The sequence below is a fragment of the Pituophis catenifer genome, unplaced genomic scaffold, assembly GCF_029215685.1.
Source record: "Pituophis catenifer annectens isolate HBS135680 unplaced genomic scaffold, rPitCat1.0.hap2 SCAF_1, whole genome shotgun sequence".
Classification (NCBI taxonomy): Eukaryota; Metazoa; Chordata; class Lepidosauria; order Squamata; family Colubridae; genus Pituophis; species Pituophis catenifer.
Genome location: NW_027256881.1, coordinates 119,195,382 through 119,221,028, shown reverse-complemented (window position 1 = coordinate 119,221,028; position 25,647 = coordinate 119,195,382). Strand labels below are relative to the sequence as shown.

The following is a 25,647-nucleotide window of genomic DNA, read 5'->3' as shown; positions in this document are numbered from 1 at the left end:
AGGAGGAAATGTGTATAACTTTCCTTAGGTTCTTGCTAATAATAATTTTGTTAGTTTTATTCTATCACAGTATTCTTCTTTATCAGCCGAGTCTGCAATTTGCAGTTTCTTTCTTTCTTTTCTTTTTTTTTATGTTTTCTGCCTGGAGGATCTTTCTCCAATCTGGTGCTTCTGGCTATACTAGAGTACGATTTTCAGAATTTCCAACTAGTATGATCAAATATTTTTGTAGGACATGAACTTTAGAATGTTGGTATAAAGTATATATACTAATCTTTTGTGTTTTGTAATTTTAATGGTTTTCTTGCACTGTTCTTCAATTCTATAGCTATACACTGAACAAAATCTCCTATTTTTCAAAATGACCAGATCTTTTTTTCTTGGCTATCCCTTTCCTTAGCACATCAGAAAACACATTTTGGGTTCAAAGTAGTAATTTGCCACTGCATGTAAATTGTACAAGAATAAATATTCACAAAAAGACTTCTGGTCTGTAATATTCAGAGTTAAAATAGACATAAGTGTCTATTTTACCTATGAAAATTGCAGCGCAGAAGGTTTTTGTTGTTATTGTTAAATTAATCAAACTAAATAGCAATGCATTTCCAATATGCTGTTGTCAGCCATCTGCAGCTCTAATATTTTATATTGAAGCTTACAAAAAAAACCCTTAATCTTGCTAAGAGCATTTTATTTAGAGTATTTTACCATTAAAGAAAAAAAAAGTATTGGCTGCTTCCAAAAGTTCCTGAAAATTAAATTGTAAAGGGAAAAGAGTTAACATGGCATCCTTTGAACAATGACTCATGCCTGAACCACTTCTAAGATATATGTAAGTGGGAGGAGGTTTCCACGTGCACATGCCTAGCTGGATAAAGAATTACATGTGCACAAAATGATTAAAAGTACATGTGATTCTTTAATCTAATTCAATGGGTGATAATTAATTCTAAAAGCCAGCATCCTACTGATCATCTGTTCATTAGTAAAAGCTGAAATTTGGATCTATCTTCTTATTAACCATTGTATGTCTTAACAAGATAATGTCTTTTCTTTTAAAAAAAGAAAAAGAAATAAGTTGGATCCAGAGTCGTCAAGAGCAGAACTCTACAATCCTGATAGCTGGAAAGATGGAAGATTATTTTCACTGATGTACCTTCCCTAACACTGCCTACTATGCACCCAACTGAACAATTAGACCATTCTTCAGGATTTTGAGCTAGGCAGCACTGAGTGCTTTATCATAGTATCAGTATAATCCACTCTCTTGATTTCTTCTACTAACAGAAGAAGCCTGTTCATGAAATATGTGAATGAAGACTCGGTCATCCAGGCCAAATGTGTCTAAAGGTTCAGTTATGGCAACTGGACCAAACTTTGTTGATCCAAGATGTTTGGTTGCTCATCCAAGCAACTTCATCAGTCAGAGCAAAATTAGTTATGGAGAGACACAGGTAGTGATTGGAAGGTACCAAATCACCAACTTCAAGGGTTTCTCCCCAAAATGCATTGCAATATGTGAATAAAGACTCAATCATCCAGGCCAAAGTTGCCTAAAGGTTGAATGAAGTTGCTTGAATGAGCAATTCAATGACAATGCCGGCTGACGACCCCCAGGAGGAGAGCCTTCTCTGTGGTGGCACCTACCCTATGGAACAATCTACCCCCAGAGATACGAGTGATCTCCGACCTCCGGATTTTTCGTCGGGCCCTAAAAACTTATTTTTTTCAGCTAGCCAGTCTGTCCTGATTTTAGGGTTAGTTTTAAAAATTTTAATATTTATTTTAATTGACAAGTTTTAAATTATGGGCCAAATTTATAAATTATTTTAACTTTATTTTTTAACTGTGATGTTTGTATAGATGTTTTTATCTGGCTGTTCACCGCCCTGAGTCCGAAAGGAGAAGGGCGGTATAGAAATTCGAATAAATGAAATGAAATGAAAATGAAATTGTTCATGAAAGGTCAGCGTAGAATCAAACCTTGTCTACACGGACCATTATCATCGTTAAGCAAATGGTGTTGGAAAACATTTGTGTTTACAGGCTGATTTTGATTCATTATTTATTTTTCACACTACTTTTAGCTCTCTTCTGCCTCAATCTGGTGATTATCAACTTTCTATTCCCAGTGGAAAATACTAATTGATGTTCTGTAGACTAATCAGTTCAGTATTTATTAGTCTCATTCCTATATAAAATGAGGAATACTTCTATTGTGATTTTCAAGAAAAGCTTTGGGCAAGCACACCTTTCTGTAATTCATTAAAGTGCCCCCCCCCCCCGGCTTCTTTGTAAATGTAAAGAAAAAAAGTTGCAGTTCCTTTAAGAATCTTACTACTCTTAATGAGTTGCAAAGCTGCAGCATCTAAAGCAGACCTGGCCATTTTTCAGCCTGTGGGCCACATTAGCCTTTTGACTGTCCCAGTCCAGACCGAGAGGGGGAGGAGTCGGGTGACAGTGAGGAGCAGTGAGGAGGAGAAATGGGGGCAGTGGCAGCAATAGCCATTCACAACTGTTCCAGTTTCTCATGTGGCCTCTTGGGAAAATTAATTGCCTGCCACTGATCTAAAGAGAGGCTGTTTTAATGACAGCAACAAAGAGCCATGTGTGTGAAGTGCCCAAAGCCATAATTTCTTGTGCATTATATAGATTACAGATTAAGTCTGGCTTGATTTGATTTGAAGGCTGAGAACAGTGGTAAAAACTTGTTTGTTTACAGGAAAATTAATTTTGGAAGAAAAAAAATATTGTAAACTGTGTAATATAACAAGAGAACAAATGTGATGGGAGTATGATACAAAATGAGTGAATGGTAGGGATTTTCTTTTCTTTTTTTTTATGTTATTGATGGGAGAGAATTGAGGAAGTGTTTAAACAATACCATCAATTTTCTGCACTCAGGTCACAGAAATTCAAGATAAGAGTTCTGGAAATCACACTATTTCCCAATCACTGAAACCTATGGTTATGACCATTCTTTCAACAGTAGTTTCTAAATAAATTCTAAATTTACTGCTTCTAAACTGTCTAGTGGGGATCCTACCTTTGAGTATGTCTAATTGAATGGAATCAAATGCACTTTTTGTAGAGGATTCTATGGTGAACCCCATGTAGTCTTCTAACTGGAGAATAATACCTTCTTTGTTTGATGGCATTAGTCAACTTCATTCTAAATGTAACATATAAGTACATTTGATTTTTATACAAATATGTATCCTAAAAATAGCATATCAGTATATTTGACTGCAAGGACTGGGATATAGATTTCTAACAATTACATTTTAAAAAGTATCCATTACACCTTTAGGACTTTAACACTTTTCCCAGAGTGGCTTACAATTGATATAAATATTAGTATATAAAATGTAATATACTGTACCATATTTTACAGAGTGTAAGACGCACCGGAGTATAAGACACACCTTAGTTTTTGGGGAGGAAAATAAGAAAAAAGCTGATTGGTGGGTGGATCGGCCTCCCGGAATGCCCCCAATCAGCTGTTCCCAGAGGTATATTTTAGCAACAGGTTCGTTGGTTGTGAGCTCCGTGCCTTGCTTTTTTTTCAGCCTCTGAAACTTCTGAAACTCTGTTTCAGAAAAAACTTTTTTCTGTCTCTGAAAGCCTCCAAAGCAGAGCTTCAGAAAAAAAGCCTCTGAGAGCCTTTTTTTTTTTTCTGAAGCTCTGTTTGGAGACTTTTTTTCTGAAGCTTCATTTCTGAGGCTTTTTTCAGCCTCTGAAACCTCCATTTGAGAGGCTAGGCGGGGCTACATTCGGAGTATAAGATGCACCCAGATTTTCACCCTCTTTTTGGGGGGAAAAGGGTGTGTCTTCTACTCCGAAAAATATGGTATAATATGTAATTATATTCAGCTGAGGGAAGAGTCTGCAAGCAAGCTGAGGCAGGGGCATCTTACAGTCACATTTATCTATTTTATATTTTGAAAAGTTCTGCCAGGCAACATGCATGCTTTTTCATCTGTGTTATCCTCTGTAGAAATTCACTTCACATATAGATTTTGATTATTGAGTTAACTTAGTTCCCAAATGTGCTTATAAACGAATTGCAGTCATATTTTTCACTTAGGTTTATCTTGCCATTGACCTATACATTTTACAACACTGGTGCCAGGGAACAAGAAAGGAGTTCTTAAAAACTCCTTTTTTGCTAAGTATCTTAACTTAAGATACTTAAGTTCTTAAGGATCAGAAGTAATCTACAATTAAAACCTTCCCTCCTTTTCTCTTAGCTCTCTAGTATAGCATTAACAGCCAGGACTACTCTAACAATATGGGAATTTTAATTACTCCTCTAGATGATTAGATAGATAGATAGATAGATAGATAGATAGATAGATAGATAGATAGATAGATAGATAGATAGATAGATAGATAGATAGATAGATACTGTAGATAAATATCCTGCTTTTAAAGTAATGCCTAACCTTCTAATTGTGATACCTTTTTATTTTAGATTCTCCCTATGAGCTAAGGAGTCATATCCTTATGTTAATCAGTATGTTAATGCAAGGAAATGCTGGAGCTATATTAGCTTTGTTTCCTTCCAAAGAAACACAAAAGAAAAAGTTAACCTGAAATCTGTCGTATCTGTTCCAAAGTGAAATTATTCACTGAGCAGAAGGAAGACTTCAATCCTGCTGAAAATGAACATATTTTAAATCTGTCAATACCTGGATAAGACACCACCTGTGAATTCTATTTATACACTGTGCTAAGTTCCAAAGAAGTTAGATATATAAAATAAATGTAACAAGAATCAACCAATTATATCCAGCTATTTCAGAGATAATGGGAGCAAATATCGTGAGCTATCTTTAACTGGAATGCCAGCCTGCTCACAGCTAAACTCTCACAAGTAATTTTATGATATACCCAGAGATGTGGGCACTCAGAGGCAATGCTTATGTTTTAACCATCTGTTCTTGACCCTCCTACATATGTCCACTAAATTTAATATATATTCAATCTATGCCAAAGCTGTGCAGTGCTTGAAGCTGTGCAGAACCTCTCACTTTGGCAAACGTCTGTGTTAAGCTGCATCAGTAAGCACTACACTCTCATTTCTAGAAGCAAAGCACAGGACTATGAAATTTGGGGAAAGTGCAGAGAAGAGCAACTACAATAATTAATGGCCTGGAGACTAAAACATATAAAAATTAAAACATAAGATGGTTGCAGGAACTCAGTATGGCGAGGTGACATGACCTAGAAGGGCTAGGTGACATGATAACAGTATGCCAGTATTTGAGGGACTGCCACAAAGAAGAGGGGGTCAACTTATTTTCCAAAGCACCAGAAGGCAAGAGAAGAAACAACGGATGGAAACAAATCAAGGAGAGAAGCAACCTGGAATCCTAACAGTGAGGATAATTAACCAGTGGAACAAGTTGCCTTCAGAAGTTGTGGAGATTTTTAAGAAAAGACTGGACAGCCACCTGTCTGAAATGGTATAGGGTCTCCTGCTTCAGCAGGGGATTGGACTAGAAGACCTCCAAAGTCCCTTCCAGCTCTATTCTGATTGATTAGACATATATGATTTCATTTTAAGTCTTTGCCTGAAATTGTAAGGTAGAGCTTGAGGTGGACAAAGATGAACAGGCTTCAGAGTCACTGTATTCCACTGAATTCAAATGCAGCTGCCTTACAACCCTTCACTCTTTTTCTCTCATCTGTACACACCTCAGACTATGAGTAGAGGATTACATATTCTGCAATATTTGCTGCTCTCATGTCTGACAAGCAATCCAGTGACAATATTCTCCTGCCCTTGAACTATTACTTCCTCCAAATATTCCAGTCAAAATGTTATTTTTATTCTTTCCAATCCAACACATTTTGGAAAGAAATAGCATCAAGGGGATTGATATTGAGGGGGAGAGTTGTCAGGTTTAAATATGGGCTGGATCTGACCTGGGCTATGGAGAAATGAATTAAAAAAATATTAAATTTTTCCACACTTTCTCCCTACAGCAGAGGCAATGGGCATTAGCTTAATATGCTGCCAATTGTTCCATTCTTAAGCTTCTCTCCCTTCCTTCTGACCAAGAGCACAGTCATTATTAAAAAGTGGAAAGAATCCAGATACCATGTTGTAGATGCTTTTAATACCTTGTTTTAAATCTATAATTTCCTAAACTACTTGAAAGAGACTGTGCAGGATTAAGATCCAAATGGAACAGGGATTTGCCTTCCCATAAATTCTAGAGCAGAATCAGCAAACATTTCACAAATTGGAAACACTTGTGGCACTCCTCGGACCGCCATGTATTACAGAAATCAAATCACATTTAATTGATTAAACTTGCATAAATTTGTGTACATGAGCTCTTAGAGAATGCATTTTTGGGGTGAGATGTTCTTTTCCCTCTTAGAGAAAGCTGGCAAATCACATATTACCTTCTGTTTTTATATTAAAAAAAATAACCAACTATATTTAAAAAGCATGTTGCCTGATGAATTGGAGGCACTTTTAAAAAATTAATTAAGAATATGTTAAGAGTTATTTGATTGAAGATTATAGGATTGCCTCACTGTGCCCACAAATCTGTGCAGTTCTAAACTCAAGTCAAAAAGAAAAAAAAAATACCTTCTTCCTATGGTCCATAAGCATGTCATATCCAACTAATTTTATTTCCATCCATTCACCATTCCACTCTTTTTGACTCCAACTGTGTTAGGCTGAAAGGCAATGGCTGGTCCAAAATTATTTAGTGAGTTTCAGAGCTGAGTAGGGACATGAACCGTCCCACATTTATCCTAAATTCTTACTCCAGTGTTCTCTACTCTGGCTCTCAATATTATCAGTTGTGTTGAGGTGGAATCTATCTGGTAAGGTTAGCACACATTCTCAGAGGACCCACACAATCATGAAGCAGTACTATAACACTAAAAATTCAATCACAGTAATGCAAATGTAAGCAGAGATATCCTCTTTGAGCAAGCCCTCTATCACAAAATAACTAGATTGGAGAAAGTTTTTTAAAGAAACAAACATTCTTTATTATCAACTAAATGGTCCATATCAGAGTAATAATTAAGTAGGTATTTGAGGAATACATTTCCCTCCTATGCGTTCAATGGTCAACTACAGAGCTCTTCTGCAGGAATATGAGAAGCCATTCTTGTCACGGTAATTGAAAATTCAGCCCGAATCTTCATATCCCTACATGAAGCAGCATGATTAGGATCCAAGGAGCTTATGGAAAAGAAATGGAACAAAAGGACCAAAGGGAGTTTGCATGAGTTTCTTGAAAGCTAGATGGTAAATACTGCCTAATCGTCAGTGTAAAAGAGAATATTCAATGGCCACATTGAATCCCTCACCCTGTAAATGCTGTTTAAAACTCAGCAGTAAAAATTTGGAATTCTGTAGCCTAAATTCTAATAGGCTAAACCGGGGAAATGTGTTGGTACAAAAGAACGCTCTCTATTTCAAGAATGCAAGAATCGCTTGCAAAAAGAGCCCGTAACACTAGGCCCTTGTATACCAGCAAACGCTGCCTTCCTCAGCATGAGGAAATCAATTGTCTTTCTGTTTGAATTATATAAAGTGTTAGGGTAGGTGGTGGATTTGATCCCAAAAAGCTGTTTCAGAGCAAGCAAAGGGTGCGTGTGAGATTGTGACTCTAGTAGCTGCAACTGCTTAAATTAGCCACATGCAGCTGCTTTGAAGAATTGCAGATAGGTACCAGGTTCACATTCCTACCTGCTCCAAAGGATTCTTTTAAAATGAAATCTGAAGCATAGCACACACCATTTACAAAAATTCTAAATTTGTCTTTATAGTTATAGCTTATCTATACCACGTGTACCAATTTAGACTCTTTTTTAATGATGATTCTTCTCTTTTCCATTGATATGGTAGCCCAAAATTCCCCAACCTTTCTGGCTTTGCGGACCGGCGGGGGGGGGGGGGGGCAGTGGATTCCACATGAGTGGAAGGTACGCACGCATGCCACTTATACAAATGGAGTCTGTGTGCACATGCTCGCCCGCTGTTTGTGCAAATGGGGATGTGAGCATGAGCTAATACACCACTTCCACAGCCTGGTTCCAAACAGGCTCATGGCCCAGTAGTAGGCCGCGGCTTGGGGGGTTGGGGATCCCTTTGTAGCTGACATCCAAGACTACAGTGCTATACCAGTTTAAACCATGCTACTTGCACTGAGTACTCATCTGACTATTACCTAAGGCTGTCCAGGATCTTGGGCAAAATTTTTCTCCCTATCCATCTAAGTAGAGATTCAATGTGGTCTCCAGCACATGCTAAATATGTTATAGTCTTGTATTCCCTTCTCTCTTTTGATCCATTCATTTAGATTGCCATACATTTTACTTAGGCATTTGCCTCAAAAAAATGGGCGTTTACACATTTGTGTGTGTCTACAAATGCATGAAAGAGAGAGGGGGGGGATTAATAGAATAAGCCTCTTCAACTATGGACATGATCAACCAGATGCTCCCAACTATAAAATGAAGACAGAAGAGGTGACATCTGGAGTCCCGTAAAATTCTGGAAAGCCAATGTGGCTGCCAATCCTATTTCATTTTCGTTTAGTTTTATCTTAAAATCCCTTTGATCCAGCCACTCCCATGTTGTCATTCTAGGCCGCTTACAAAACAAATGACACAAATTTACAGAAATGGCATAAAAACATCTATGCTTGCATACACAAATTACATACATGGATGCAAATGAAGTAAGTTATTCACATTGTCCAAACTGCTTTGGTAACAATGGAATATTGGAGGTAAAGTCTGGGATAAAATAATTTGTCTGTTGGAGCCACAGTCTACAGAACGAAGGCCTGGAAAATCGAGGGTTGTTTTTATACTGACAAATATTCAGAACCAGCATTTGCCCATATTCAGAGAAAAGCTTTGTTGAAATGTGGGTTTTACACTTTGGAAACATTTTTCTCCATTTATTTATCTAATATTTGTCAAATCTAAAGATTTGGTTTTGTCAGCAGGCCTGTGGACTTCAAATGGAGAGGGAATCGATCAAGTGGTTGGCTTGATTGTGTTGCTGCTGCCATGCGGGGGTGGGGGGGGAGTATGATTTTTATATTGTGGAGTTTTAATGTTATAAGCTGACTAGAGTCACCTGTGTGTGAGTTCAGCAGCCATATAGCTTTGTTTAATAAATACAAAAATAAATAGATGAGGGAGAAAATTGAGAAAAAATTCACCAGGGTTTTGGTTAGTTTGTTGGTTTGTGTGTTTGTTTTTTTGCAATTGCTTAGCGCTTAGTGAAGAATCATAAGCAAAACAAGGAGAGATCAAATTAGAAGAAAGACCAAAAAACTGTAAGAAAGAAAACAAATCAAGTCCTTTAATCTTATTCTTTGTCTTCTTGAAATCTGAGATCACATTCCACGACATGCTGGGCTGTAAACTTTAGTTAGCAACCAGATGTGGTGCACTATATATTCATGTTATTTATTATGTTTTTAATACTACCTTTATTACTTTGATAAGTAACGTGAGGCAGCAAATATACATAATCCTTAGCCTCCATCCCTGAATTAATCTGTAACTGTTTTGAACATACAGTGTTCTTTAAGCCTTACAGGGCTACAATCTTGATCCTTCTAACCTGAGCGCTATACCTTGTGGTTCTTATAAATTAGAGTTATCCAGATTAAAGGGATCAAAACAATTGTTTTGAAGGATCAAAGGGATCAACAAGACTGCTAATCAAAATCTTCAGTAAAAGAACAGTGTCTGGGTAGGACAACAATGGTGCTCTGCATGAACTCACCAACAAAAGAATTGTGCTCATTAGGAAAATGTTTATATATTATTGGAACTTTTTTAAAAAAAATTAAAACTAATACAAACTAACATAAAGTAAGGAATTGAAGAAAAAAGCAAAGAGCAAGAGCCTTGGTAGTACAGGGGTTTAAGGCACCCTGTTATTAAGCTGGTTATTAAGACCAGCTGCCTGCAATTACTGCAGGGTTCGAATCTCACCAGGCTCAAGGTTGACTCAGCCTTCCATCCTTTCTAAGGTAGGTGAAATGAGGACCCAGTTTGTGGGGGCAATAAGCTGACTTTGTATAAATATACAAAAGAATGAAGGCTATTGCTGAGCACATTGTAAGCCGCCCTGAGTCTTCGGAGAAGGGCGGCATATAAATCAAATTAAAAAAAAAAAAAAGAAGAACTGAAGACAAATAGAAAAGAAAAAGAACAAACAAAAATAACAAAGAAGTGGCTTCTGATATTCTTCCCAGCAGTTGGAAAGTGCAATTATATTTTAACCTCTCTCTCTAAAGTTACATCATAATACTTTTCTTTCTTTCTTTCTATCTAACCATCATAGCTATAAATCACAAGTTCATTTTAGCAGGACATCATCGAGTTAAAGAAATTCAGCCTGATTCTGATAACTTTCATGAGGATATTCATTCGTTTGGGATTTCCTTTAGATTCAATTCATGAAAATGTATGTTTTCATTTTAAGCACCTTTATGCATATCCTCCAGTGCATTTACTTCAAGATAGTAAATTACAGCAGGCTAATTTTGGAAGGAGGAGGAGGAGGAGGAGGAGGAGGAGGAGGAGAAGTTTTATTTGAAGAAGCGTGAGATTTAGAAACTGATTTGACTCTCTCGCCCTCTATTCTTCTGTTTCTCACTCCCACATACACATTACTTTCACCAACACCAACATTTCAAACCTCTCTGAAGATAAGGCTACATATATTATTACAGCATGTGCATAGAATAACAATGCCGTACTTCAGTTATGTTACAGAAAGCTGTAAGTCTCATGGCCAAACAATTGTCCCTTGAAGTGTAAAAATGTCTGAATCTGGACTCATCTGAACTCTCAATAAAGCAAACCATTGTCGTTCCCTAACATTTCTCAATTCCAAAGAAAGCTACCTTCAGTCAGAAGAAAAAAAAATGCTGCCATTAAATGAATCTACAATGTAATTAAAAATCACTCTTCCCTCTGGAGCTTCATATTTTTTGCGTACTCTAATGGGTAGCTAGTATCTTCTGCTGCAAGGTTTGCCTTTTGACCCCACTGTCAATCCAGAACTTCTACTCTCCTGGGGATGCCAGTATCATAGTGTCCCACCATAACATAAATTTAACTGGTCAGTTACTCGAGAAGATGTCTCAGTTGCAGCCCTTTTCCTTCTCTCATCTTTTTTCTGGGTTTGGAAAAAGCTTACAGTTAATCATCAAGCAGGGAAGAAAATTGTCTATGGCACTTGGATGTGCCAATGTCTAATAATGAATGCATTTCCCAAATCATCTTGAGGTTGAAAATCAAGATGATTAAAGCTATTCTGGCTTCTCTTTTATATGCCATGCATTTTTTAAAAAGCACGGTTGTTGCTAAAACACAATGCCCTTCTAGTTTTTGAAGGGGGAAAAAAAAATACATTTCGTGAAAAAAGATCTTGCAGTTCTTGCTATGAGAGTCTAACTGACAGAACAAGCTGCTGGAAACTTTAAGCCTGAGAATCTGCGCCCCACTGAGACTCTTGCCTTTCATGGAGGACTCTGCCTTCCCCAAACAGAAATACAACCCACTTTAAATGCTACCCTTGCCTATGCTGCATGGCAGCCAAGGCCCCCTATTGATAGGAATAATTTTACTCTACTCTCATTGGGCACAGTATTTCTTCATTGCCTTCCTCCTAAGGACTACGCGAGGAAAAGCATTGTCTTCCATTGCTACAGAGTGCTGAGAAAACACTCACTGTGATTCTTTTACTCTGCAAACTGCAGCCCAGCGGCCTCACTCTTTAATGCAGACCAGCATAATGGAGCAATTTGCATTCTGTGCTCTGTTTATACAAAATATTGTAACTTAATAAACCAACATTTCTCTCTCCTTCTATGAGAATGTACACGTCTGAATAAAACTCAGTTCTATTTTAACAGAAGTGTAGTACATGCACAAATACTGTAGGTGATTAAAATACAAGCCAAAGCATGATCGGTACGCTTTCAATCATCCAAGCGATTGGATTGTTGATATTTCAGTAAGACACTTTGAGATAGTTCTTTTTTAGTGTTTTAGTTCCTTTACTGGAAAACTCTTTTATGTTGAAAGAAAAAAAATAAATTGGACATAGTATATAAAATTAGGCCTGGCCTAATTTTCTCCCTCTTTTATAAAAGATTTTTAATTTTTTAATATCTTTTAGTATTTTATACTAAAGATAGTATAGTAGTATTTTATACTAAAGATAGTATTCAAATTTTAAAATTGGTTTTAAATAGTTTAGGGTTTTAATTTGTCTGGGCCAAAACTATTTAATTTGATTTTAATTCTACTTTTAAATTTTGTATGTATGTGTTTTATTGTTTGGCTGTGCACTGCCCTGAGTCCTTCGGGAGTAGGGTGGTGTAGAAATAAAATAAAATAAAATAAAATAAAATAAAATAAAATAAATAAATAAATAGTACAATTCTATCTGTGTAAATAAAATTAAACCCCACTGATTTTAATGGAACTTACTGCTAGATTTATGTGGAAAATTGCATCTATAGCTGTTATAAAATTGTAAAGGGAAATTCAAACAGCAGCTTTATTGAACGAATTACAAATTGTAGATATTCATTCAGGTTATCTGTCCTGAGGTCATGTTTACAATTTGGGAACGGTGAGAGAGAGAGAGAGAGAGATGGAGATTTGTTGTGTTTGCTTATTTAATTCAATCTAGACAAGGAGTTATTTCTTTCCTTGGGAGAAAGTCCATATGGTTGACTAGGTCAACTCTCCATTGACTGATGGAGAAAAGCTACCCCAAAAGGTTTTGGAAATTCCTTTGAGAAAAAACAGGATTGAGTTAGAAGCTTTTTTTTTTTTCCCCTGGCAAAGAGAAGAAGATCCAGATCCAAACCATGAGCCACAAAAAACTGTGATGACAACAAGTACAATCATTGTTGTGACTACAGAAAAAAAGTTCTTTCTATGTGTGGTGAACAGGAAAAGTTCAAAGCTAACAGATGGCATTGTTTAGAATTCTAATGTTTTGGGAATATCAGTTTGAGGATAATATCAGTTTGCAGAACAAAAGAAACTTACTGAAAATAACTTTTAAAAGTTCAGTGTGTGCATATGTGTATTTGTGTGTAGAAAGAGAAGTTCTTATTAAATAAGCAACATTTAGAGTTTTTTTATTTATGAAACTTTCGTGCTTACTGAGTACTCATTAAGAAAAGCAATATTTCTTCTTTATTACTGATAACAAAACTGCACGTAGCAGTGTATTTCAAATATATTTACAAGGGATAAAATCAGAATGTGCACATTTAGTCCTTTTTTTTAAGTCATCACCTTTATGCTTTCAGAAGTAGCTGCCTTCTGGGTTTGATCTGAATGGATCTTATTGGTTCACAGCTTTAATAACTGTAATAATTGAATGGATACTTTTGTTTGTTTCTTCTTCAAAGTCTCTTCTTTATGTGGGCAAATTTTTATATTGCACAGCACAAAAAAAAAGCACAATATGCTACCATGAAAAAATAATTAAACTTGAAAATTAGCAACAGTAAAGGGAAATATAACTCAGTGGCCATTTCTGAAGATCAATGCAAATATAACTTCTCTATATTGGTTCTTTCATTATTCTTATTCTTGATTCTCCCTGTAAATGAAAATAATCCACTTAGAAAATTGAGGGCAACAGATCCTTTCCTCTGCCATTGAATCCCAGAGTTTACAGAAAGAGGTTGGCCGTAAATCCTTAATCGTCAAACTCAGTAAGAATTCTGTCCCTAATTTCAGGGGGATTAAGATGCAGCTGTTGTATAAAGAATGACTATGCTAAAGATTAAGCAAAATCCTCAATCTGAATTCTCAAATTAGTCTGTCACTGTAATCATAGCTGGGCACAAAAGGCCTTTCAAAATTTTCTTCTATATTTGTGAGCAAGAAAACCTATATAAACAATTTCTTGAATTTGTGTGTGTGTGTGTCTTTCTGTCTGTGTTTGTCTGAGTATGAATGAGTGTAGGGAGATATTATCTGATAATTTTTAAAGAGTAGGATGTTCTCCTGGCAGTGACTGATACATTGCTAATGAAAAGGTCCCCAGAGAGAATCTTTCGCTTGATATTAATGGAAGTGAGGCAATTGTAGAGGGATGATCAAATAATAAAAGCAGGAAACTCACACCCAGATCATTCGGTTGCCTTGTGACTCAATTAGTGTAAGACTTCCATGATATTTTGTCTGAAATACTTTATTTTCAGTGATTCACTAGGCCAGATTTTCTGCCATTTATCTAAATGAGACTGGTAGGGAAAAAAACATACTAGGATTTTTTTTTGCCTAGCATCAGTAATAAATATGACTTCAGCAAAGTAGGTGTTTCAACTATAAAAGGAGTGGTTGGAGAAGTATGGGGGGGAGGATGACTTATGCTTACTCCAAAGCTTTTCTGGTTTTTTTACAGCAGTGCCTCTCAACCTTAGCAGCTTTGAGAGGGGTGGACTTCAACTCCCAGAATTCCCCGGTTAGCAATACTGGCTGAGGAATTCTGGGAGTTGAAATCCATCCCTCTTAGAGTCGCCAAGATTGAAAAGCATCTCTGATGCTCGTTCAATTGTGAAACACACAATTGAGAAAAAGCACCATGGGAAATTTCTGTAATAAGATACTGTACATAGTCAATAAGTCAGCTTTTGACTATGAGAGTGAGTGAGTTTGGCTTAGTGGTTAAGGTGCTGGCCTAAAAACCAGAAGATTGTGAGTTCTAGTGCATTGCAGAACAGAATTTTCAATGGACTTTTTTTTTCTTGCATCAGGTCATCTGGCCATTCAGAAGTTGTTGAATTACAACTTCCAGCAACCTCACTTGGGATCATGGATAGTGAAGGATTCTGAGAGTTGTGGTTCAGCAACATGAATCATAGTCCAGAAGTAGTGGGTGCTTCAACACTGGAGGTTTTTAAGAAGAGACTGGACAATCATTTGTCTGAAATGGTATAGGGTTTCCTGCTTGAGCAGGAGCTTCAAGATCCTTTCTATCCCTGTTATTCTGTTAACATCTTGGAGACGACACATCACACATTACTCCAAACTACTTTGCTACTTCCTTATGATTTTCAGGATCATCACCATTATCCCATCAGAAAAACAATTTGTTTTCTTTTAAAGCTTAGTTCTTAAACAATTCTAAAATTGACTCCTTTTATGTATTGCCTTGCTGCAACCTTTCTTACATCATTTGAATAAATATGTGTGCCTGTGCCTGAATGTGTCTGTATGAATAATATTAAAATGCATTTGTAATTTTTATGAGTATTTTATATTTAATATGCATTGCTAGATTTTCTGGGTACATGGCGTGAAGGCATGGTCTTACACCTGTGCTGTTTGCAGATTCATCACTTTTTGCACTTGAGCTTAGGAAGTCAAGTAGCACTTCATGATATAATTAGATCTGAAGCTGATTTGGGACTGCAGAAAATGAAAGATTGGAGAAATGCTTGTCTTTTTTAATAAAAAAAATGAACAAATTGTCAAGAACTGTTTTGTCTCTGAATGCATAACAAACTCCTAGCACAATGCCAGGCTACAAGAGTATCTAAGTCACCCATACTATGGGTGCCCAGTCTTGCATTGACATGTTCCCTTGACTTTTTCCTACTGAAGCCAGCAATTTGGAAATATTTTATTTTGATTTCAGTGACCCTTAATTTAATATATTGTGCAAATTACAGTGTTGCTAATACTGGCAATAATTTGCTGGAATGATAAATAGTTCTATAATGCAAACCATAATAGTACACATAATTGGGGCACACAAAGGTGTTCATAACCATGGTCAAAAAACTGAAGATGGTGCTACATGCATAAGAAACAGGCCAAGCTTCGATCACTCCTTTGTGGACACCATCTTGAATTTTTTTGCAGATACCTCTATAAATATGGTTTGTTTTTAGCAATTCAGCCACAGTTTTGTTTGATTCAGTTGGTGTCACTGACTGTAGTATTCTAAGCAGAAAGAGAATGTTTGCTGTGCCAGGAAATGCATGTTGATGCACAAGGCCTTGGCTTTTCAATATCCTATGCTAAATTGTGGCATTCAAACATCTCTCTCTCTCTCTTTGCATCCACGAAAAAAAAATTGAATATCTTTACCATTTTAAGTGCATCCTCATATTGCAGGTAACTGATTTGCCTTGGAAGCAGTACATGAACAGATTCTACTAACAGATTCTGATTCTGATCAGCAGTGCATGATCAATTTCTAATAACAGATTTCTATGTTGTAACATAAAACAGACTTCCCATGCTATAACAGATTCTGCATAGGGATTCTGTACTGTGTGCTAAGTATGGAAATATATAAGCCGATTCACCCAACCTGCACATTTTTAACCAAAATACTATGAAAGATAAGACAATGTTTGAAATTTCCATATATTTTAATTTTCACAATTGACTTATTTGTAGGTAATCCATGAATTTTCCATTTTCATGGTATTTTGGTTAAACGTTGAGGCTTATCTGCAAATGGACTTATACATGAGTATATATGAGATATAAGGATACTTTTAAAAATATTACTGTACACACTCACAAATAAGCCCATCCATACATCAGACAAATAAAAAAAAATTGGGGGGAATGTATTTTGGCACTTAATATTCTTGGATTATTTCCGTGGAAAGATCCTTCTCACTTATGCATACCGTAGTTTGATTAAGCCAAAATTATAGCTGAGAAAATCTTTTGTCTCTTGATTGAAAGGCTGTCAAATGACAAGCACTTGACATGCATAGAGTCATTATTTCATAAATATTTCTTTTTGCATTGCTTAGACTAGATAGATAGACAGACAGACAAAATAGCTAAATACCAAAAAGATCTCTAGGCTTTGAGATTCTTTAAAATGTATATCAAAATCAATCTAAAGCAAGAAGGTTTATGTTTCCCCCAAAGTTTACACTTGAAATATATTGTCATAAAAAGAATTGTTAGCTGACATTCTGTTCTGTCGCATTACTTGCTGCATGACTTAATATTAGGCCAACTGAAGTCAAAAGAGGGAGTTTCAGCTCATACAAGGCCCACTCAAATCCTTGAATAGTTACAAGATGCAAAGCCAGGTGCTTATTCGTAAGGCAATCATGAACATACTTCTCTCAGATAAAAGTGGCAACGCAGTGTTCTTTCAAAGAGCAAAGGAAGAGAGACACAGCATCTGTTTTGGCTGCAATCTTGAAACAGGCAGAGCTGTTCCACACATTCTCTGGGCAATGGAAATAGATCAAAAGTGTCAAACTGGCGGTCTGCGGCCAGATGCGCCACGTGCAGGCCACACCTATCCCAGCTCCACAAAGGGGAAAAAGTTGTGAAACGTCATGTGACACTGCAAGTTTGTGCTCCAGATGGATAGTTGGCAATGTGCTCTCTTTCCCTGGGCCTGGATCTTGGAATTGGGGCGTTTCAATCTGAGATTGACTTCTTCCACATAGGGGGAAGACAGACAGACAGGCAGATAGTCTTGATGTCCCAGGGAATTCAGGATTTGTTGAACCTGGAGTGCATTCCAATTAACGCAGAAGTCGCATGTGTCTTAATAGCTGCAGAAAAAAGGGCACTTATGACTTTGATTTCACAGTGAGGGCAGGGATTTGTTCTAAGGCTACGAGCCTTAAAGGGTTACAATCAGAAAATCATGTCAACACTAATAACTATAAGTTAATTGGCTGACACAGACCCAAAATGTGGATACTATTTGTCAAAAAGTGGGCACGAAAGTTGTGTGCTATTGTTCCCAGACAAACGTGAGCCAGTTGACAGGTGCCTTATCTATTCCACTGCTACCAGAACTAACTCGCACCTCATTCCATTTTGAGGGGAAATTTCTAAGGCCTTCCACCATCTAAACTCTCACTGCTTGCAATTTTCACTTATTAAGACATGATGTTTCAGGGGGAAGGAATTTGGCAACTTATTATCCCATGAAATTCAATCTGGGACTATGCATAATATTCCATTTTTAAAGTTTTAGAGATCCTCTTCTCACTCCATCACTTTCTCCAAGTCCCCATTTGAAAAATATCAGAATTAAAAACATGTTAATTTTGTTCCTTCATTAACAACTGCTGCATTTTCATTTTCCTACCGTAAGAGTATGGCTACTATAGGCCAAAACACATACAGTATTTTGGCTATAGATCTGTATGAAAATACCTTCAGTATTATGTGTTATCTATCTCTGGTTTAAAGAAAGCAGAAGCCAGACTAATGGAATGTAACTTTTAATTATTCTTTCTGAGCCTTCACTACAATTCTTTTTTCTTTGTCTACAGAACATTTGTACCACGACCACTGCATTTTTACATTTCTTCTTCTTAGCTTCCTTTTGTTGGGTTTTGACCGAAGCGTGGCAGTCATACATGGCTGTCACTGGAAAAATTAGGACACGGCTCATAAGGAAACGCTTTTTATGCCTTGGATGGGGTGAGCTCCTGTTATTCAGCTGAGATTTTTCTTTTTCAGCTTAGTGTTTTTGCATGAATAACCTTTGGAATATGAATGCTTGTTTCAAGAATCTTGGCAGGTAGAAGGAGATTGTACTGTTCCTATACTGAATATCAATACTGGTATATTGATAGAATAGCAAGCAAGCATATTATTTAATTCCATTGATTTGCTTCCAGGTCTAGCTGGTAATGAATTTTCCATAGTTTACTAAAGTAGTAGTTTATCATACTATAACTTAACATCTTTAGAAGATTTTCTGTAAAGATGGTAATATATAGACTTTTCAAAGCATAACTGTGCCTGTGATTAATATCAATCCATTTTTATGCTGTATCTTTGTTATATACTATATCAAATGCTTTGGTGATTTACTGATGGGATTGGTCACAATGCAGGATAGGATAACAGGAGTAGTTGACAAGTTAATGGTAGGTGAAGGATATACTTGAGTTATTGCTGGTGAAAATATTCTTTCCATATAATTTATATCATAAAGCATGCTTTTCTCATCCAAGCATGAAAAGCAATAAGCACTGTGATTCTCATGAGTAACCCCTTCTGTAGAAATTCTAGTCATAGCCACAGTAAAACTGTAGTTGGAGGTCACTTATTCTTAGAGCTACCAGATGAGGGATGCAAAAATCCAGATTAAAATTATATAGCAGCAAAGAGGTAGAGTCAATTTGAATGCATTGCATTCAGTTCTTTTAGCCCACCCCTGGTAACCTTATCCAACCTTATTTATCTTACAGTGGTGAAATTATTTACCCATTATAACTATGTCCTGAAAGCCAAAAACCGTATGGACATTAAGGCAACCAAACAGCTCAAAGAAAGAGGTTTCTGGCCCAGGTAACACCATTTGCACACCAGAATAGAGTACAGATAGGAACCAAATAGGGAACAAATCAATGAGCTGAGAATAATTACTAGCTCTGTAAGGTTTCCAGACATTTTAATTATTTAAGTAATAGCTGAGAAAGGCTGCCCTTGTATTGTCATGACTTCCAAAAACCACTTCTTCAGAATCGATCGCATAGTCTCCCAAGATGTAGTTGCTTGTCTTCTGGGTATAGATAGGCATTGTAATGACCCGATGCAATAAATTAGCTGTATACCGAAGTCTTTCTATCACCTGACTCATAATACTGAATACTCTTCTTTATATATTATTTAAAATATCTTATTAGGAAATAGTTCAGAATCCCATTTTAGGGCTTTTTTGCTCACTTTTTTCTTTTTCAGAAACAAGAGCAATATGGTCTTAGAAAAAAATGGTGGAAATGTTTTTTTTTCTGGGACATGGTAAATAAACATAAGAAACAAAAGGGATATGAACAGAGAAACAGTATGCCTAAGTTTCATTGTATGAAAACCTCCAACCGCAGGTTTTGGGGCACCATATGGGTATGAGATGTCTAGCAGGATAGTCTTTAGATGTGTAGATCATTATGTACACAGAGAAATAACACTGGAGTTTTTCTTGCAGGTTTACCAGCATTGGTCGTGGCCATATCAATAGGTTTTACCAAGACTAAAGGCTATGGAACCACTCAATAGTAAGTCATTCTATCATAATATATCTTATTTTCAAGGAGAGCTCCTACATTCCTGTTTATCACATTGCCTGCATTTGGCTATTTGACTGTATCCAGATTTAGGATTGACACTGAGGGTCTTTAAAAGTAGACCCTGGTTCCCCAGTTCTCTGAGGGAGGAAGAAACAATGGTACATAGTCAACTGCTCTCTGTAGAATTTGACATGCTTTTACCTTCATGGGCAACAAATCATAGAATGAGTAGCTGCTTCTTTCATTATTCCTGTCCTTGCCTGGCAGCTCAATTTGAATAACCATAAAGAAAAAGATACGTGCACTGAAACAACACCATATAATAAGTTATTGTCTTGATTAATCATGATTTCTTGAAATATTGTTGGTTGGGACATTACATTTTGAGCATTACATCTTGATTTTCAAATCCCAATGGGTAGACTTACACAACAATCAAAGCAAAAACCAACCGAACAACATCAAATAACCTAATGTGAGAGACCAAAAAAGGCAAGAGTAAATCATTGTGTAACTGGTGTAGCATTTGTTTCTTCCTGTCTTGTTGTTTTATAGGTTTGGGGTGGAAGGGAAAAGGCTTGACTGTTATGAAAACTATAAATGGAACATTTTGGTCCCTTTGCACTCAGAGCAAAGATAATTGTGAATATGGAAAGAGGACTCATTCCAGTATCCTATCAAATATAGATGAAGTTAAGACTGAAAGCATTAGAAGCCACTGATGAATAAACATCCACATCAGCTTCTGTAGCCTTGGATGAAAACAGCACTTATCTAGATATTTATTCATGTTCTGGGTTTTGGTAAAGGATCAGAAGCTTGTCAAGACTCTACCTTATATCAATTCTGGTCAAAAAATTTTTTTTTATTTTTTAATTGATGGCTGAATCATTTCTTCAGGGCTAATCTGCTAGGTGGGTGGGTAGAGCTAACGCAAGAAGTAGGATCACAACAACTCTTTTTAACTGTCTTTCTGACAGCTTTCTCTGCCTTTCTTCAAAGGATCAAGTTACAGAGAAGGGAGGAACAGCTTCTATCAGAGGCTGGAACTGACTTTTTCTAAAATGATTTTGAAATTAGGCTGGGAACTATATATAGTCCTAGCATTCCAGAAGGCAATGAGTAGACTTCTTTTAAAACAGGTGCTTGATATGTACTGCAATTGGATAGTGACTGCTTAGACAGCTTTTTTCACATTGGGTTTGTCTGGGGTGGTTTTGTGGGAAATTGAGTGGTGTATTAGAGATTATGTTTTATACTGAGCTTTTAGATTGGACCAGAGTTGGTTGACTTGTTCGAAAGGAAGGGAGGGAGAGAGGGAGGGAGGGAGGGAGGGGAGGGAGGGAGGGAGGAAGGAAGGAAGGAAAGGAAGGAAGGAAGGAAGGAAGGAAGGAAGGAAGGAAGGAAGGGTGGAGAGAGAGAGAGAAAGAGAGAGAGAGAGAGAGAGAGAGAGAGAGAGAGAGAGAGAGAGAGAGAGAGAGAGAGAGAGAGAGAGAGATGGAGGGAAGTGACCTTAGTTCATCCACTCCTGCCAGAGATGAAAAATGACTTGATCCTCACTACATTTGCATCCACTAAATGAAAGAATGACAGTTCCTAAAGTATGGGGGAGATGCAGTATCTCTCTAAAGGCCATTCAGTTTAAAGGGATTAACAGCTCCTTATTTTGTGAAGAGTTGTACATGCGCTCTGCGGAACTCAGTAGCCTGATTTCATCACATTAATAACTTTAATTTAATGCCTTGGTGTCTTAAGTCAGGAAGTGTTCTGAATTGTAAATTATCATCAAAGAGCTATTTAAATATTTATATGGAATAAATTCAAGGCTACAGCCTTATATTTCAGATATACGTTTCCGGGATAACAACTGAGCGAATGCAGTGAGCTTTCTGAGCAAACATGGATAGGTTTGCTGTTAACTTACCAAATGTACTTAAGATTGTATCCCTTGTTCTTTGGAAATGAAACACAATTGAACTTTCTCTTCCTTTGTTTTTGGCCTCAATATTGTACCCTCCTCCAAATGCACTGCAGTAAAAGAGGTGGGGAATTATCCCAAACAAGTGAATGAATCTTGCACTGGAACTACATCTTTCAATTTCCCAGCAATACAATCCTTGTTTCAGTGGAGCAAGGGAAAGATTGGAAAGGATTGCGGGGTAAAAAAAAAAAAAAGGAACCAGATCAGTTTGTGTGGCCTGCCTTTTCCTTGTGGTTATTCTCCTCAGTGTTTCCCAACCTTGGTAATTCTAAGTTGTGTGGACTTCAACTCCCAGAATTCCCCAGCCAGCATGGGAAGTTGAAGTCCGTACATCTTAGAGTTGCCAAAGTTGAGAAACACTGCTTTAAAGTCTTCATTAGTTGAAACCCTTAAAAGATATTTTAATATATGGAGGATTAGCACTAGAAAAGGAATTTTAAAGGCTGTTTTTAAAAACCTGCCCATCCTATGCTTATAAAAGCTTCTTTAAAGAAAACCAATATTTTCTTCAAACTGTTAATACCTCAAAAACTGTTTAATAAAAATAAGGGCAATTAAAAAAAAAGACAATGAGTGCAAATCCATGACATGGGTTATTTTTTCTTCAAATATAATTATTCCACATAAAATAAAACAATGCCCCAGATTTCTTAAGACATGCCAACAGTATTTTGTAACAATATAAGTTCTATGGTTGTTTGGGATGAACTGTATGGCAGCATTTAGCCTGGCTTAGTTGAACCTGAACGCAGATCTCGTTAATACTTGGAAAGGAGCCCACCAAGAAAGTTGGAAAATTGAAAACACATCCTGGAAGAAGGCAGTGGGAAATTACTTCTGTGAAATTGCATGGTTATATTCACAAGACAACCCAAGACTGATCTCAAAAGTGACTGAAGTTGTAAGTGAATTGCATTTTTTCCAAGACTGAATATATTCCTGACTGCTGCTGCTTTAGTCAATTTTAAAAATGTTAAACATAATTCTGGAACAATTATACTATGAACCAGAGATTTATTTAGGTTATATACAGTTCAGCAAGCTTTCTCTTCTGTGCCACACCTTATCATTTGCTACAGTGTATGTCTCTCTTATAAATGAAATTCTGTATATTCCGTATTTCTAAAAAGAGTGGTGAAAATGGATTATTTTTTTTAAAAAATTACTGTTTTAAGATGTGCTGGCCTGAAAATATAATAAATAATACTTGCTATATTTGATGAAAGCACCTTGAAATCTAGCAAAGAGGGAATCAGTGAAGCTTTGCACTGGATAAACATACAGATGCTACACCTTATTAATTTATATTAGTTCTTTTTTAATATTTCCAGTTGCTGGCTATCTCTTGAAGGTGGACTTCTCTATGCTTTTGTTGGACCTGCAGCTGCTGTTGTCCTGGTAAATATTTCTGACATTTTTAATAATCATAAATAGATGAACAGTTAGAAAAAAGAAAAACAGAAAAATGTACTGTATACATTTGTAACATACTTTCTAATGTTTGCATCTTTTTATATATTTAATGTGTGCAGTTTTATTTGTGAAATAGGATTATGTACTATTTTTTCTGTATGAGATTAAAATCTATAAAGAATATTAGAATACTTAGAATACAAGTATGATTTATTTCTTGTATTATGAAACTACCTTGTGTTTATACCAAAGACTTTAATTACAAAAACAAACATTCCCACCTTAATAAATTTCTGCCCATACCTTTCAGAACGTCTTTCTTCAATCAGGTGCCCCCCAAAACTATTAGACTAGAAATTCCATAATCCTCTGTCATCATGGGAATAAGAGAGATGAACTCTGAACTAGCCACTTTTAAATAGGAGCCTTGCACTTTTAATTAGTGAAAAAAACTTCTATTTTATTTTGTTCATGACACAAAAACTTGATAATGAGTCAATCTATTAAACTATTCTTGTCCTCCAGATTCAATCAAACAAACAAGGTTTGCTCATTCCATCTGGAATGGAGGCCAGAGGTCAATTTATTCAAACAATAGTCATTTGCTTCACACTGTTGTGTTAGCGTATATACAGCTGTAAATAAGAGGCTTATTATGGAGCAATTCAATGCGCAGAGAGAGTTTCAGCCATTCTTGAGCAAAGAGCAGTCTGAGCACAAATAGCAGTCTGTGAAAAGGTGACAGCTATCTCAGCAAAATCACCTAGTTTTCATGTGCTTAAATCTCCAAGTACACAGAGCAAAATGGTGAGTAACTGTTTGTGTGAGTACACCTTACGCCGTAGTCATTTCAGGATTATGTCAAAATGCTGTTTGAATTTAGCTGATAAAATAGTACTGCTGACATTCCATCACTGGGCTCCACCTAAAGATGGAGCTTCCTTGACATCTCTCATCCATGTTCAGGTTATATCTTCTCTTGGCAGAGATGCAGGAAAAGAGTAATAGTCAAGCCCTCTGCAGCCAGCGTTTTTAATGGGATGCCCAACTATCACTTCTTTGGGTATCAGTTATGTACGTTAGGCTGGCAACAAAAGGAGAATGTTAGCTTGGCAAGATCATCTCAAGCATATTTATCCAAAAGTCCTCTCACTGGATTTAATGGGGCTTCCTCTCTAGGAGAGAGGCTTAAATTTGCAGCCCAACTTGAACCTAAAGTAAGAACTTGCCATGCCAAATAACACATTTATAGCTGTGATAGACAGATAGATAGATAAATCCATTCTTGTAGTTGTGTCCTAAATCCATTGCCCTTTCTTCTCTTTCTCACACCCTATCTGCTGGCACAACTTAATTTAGTATGTCTAGATTCGATAGAGATGTGTATACATTGTAGAATATTAGAAGCTACATTGAAGATATCTTAATCATGATAAAGTTTATGGTTCTCAAAATGACCAAACAGATGTTAAGGGAAATCCAAAATTAGGACTCTTCCCTTCCCATTATTATTGAGAGTAATAGTTGCCTCTAAAATCAGTGGTAATATCTAGTTCCAGATTATGATAAAGCCAGATTGTGCATTCTATAGGGCTGGACCTTGTGGCATGTGGAAGAGGTTTCCTGTGGTGTGCTAAGGGGAAAGTAGGTGTGCTAAAACAAAAAATGGACATGTCCAGAATAAAAGCACATTTTTCCACATCCGTCTTCTACCATCTTATCTGATCTTTAAACCATCCTCTTTAATTTTACCTTATTTATTGGATCAGTGGCAGTGAGTAGAGGATTGGAACCATACAAATATTAGAAGGAGAAGGGGTTACACAGGATACTCCTGTAAATGTGTTAACTTTCTCTCTCTCTTTTTCAAACTACATGACTTCATTTCAAACATCCTACTATATAGACTATATTGATGTTTTAAATCCTACATGATGTTATCAAGATATCCAATGATTATACATTTATTATGGTCATCAGATTATTTTCACTAGACAGTAAAAATTTAAAAATAATTTTTTTCCTTTCACAGTTGTACAAAAGCTTATACAAACAAAAAAAATGGATAGACTCTTAATGTAAAGCCAAAGTAAAAATATCACACTCTTAAATAAGGGTGTTACTTTTGTCATTGACACAGTCTCCTATGTATAAAACTGTAATGTGGCAAGGAGTGTGAAGTGTCAG

At 36.5% G+C, this 25,647-nt stretch overlaps 1 protein-coding gene across 1 annotated transcript in view; it reads left to right on the top strand.

Annotated features, from left to right (window-relative positions):
• ADGRB3 (adhesion G protein-coupled receptor B3) overlaps positions 1–25,647 on the top strand; it is a 487,840-nt gene that overhangs the window by 411,522 nt on the left and 50,671 nt on the right. The window contains exons 19-21 of the mRNA XM_070954680.1: positions 18,321–18,471; positions 19,985–20,054; positions 23,379–23,445. Coding sequence (XP_070810781.1) covers positions 18,321–18,471; positions 19,985–20,054; positions 23,379–23,445 — 288 coding nt within the window. The remainder of the gene's footprint in view (positions 1–18,320; positions 18,472–19,984; positions 20,055–23,378; positions 23,446–25,647) is intronic.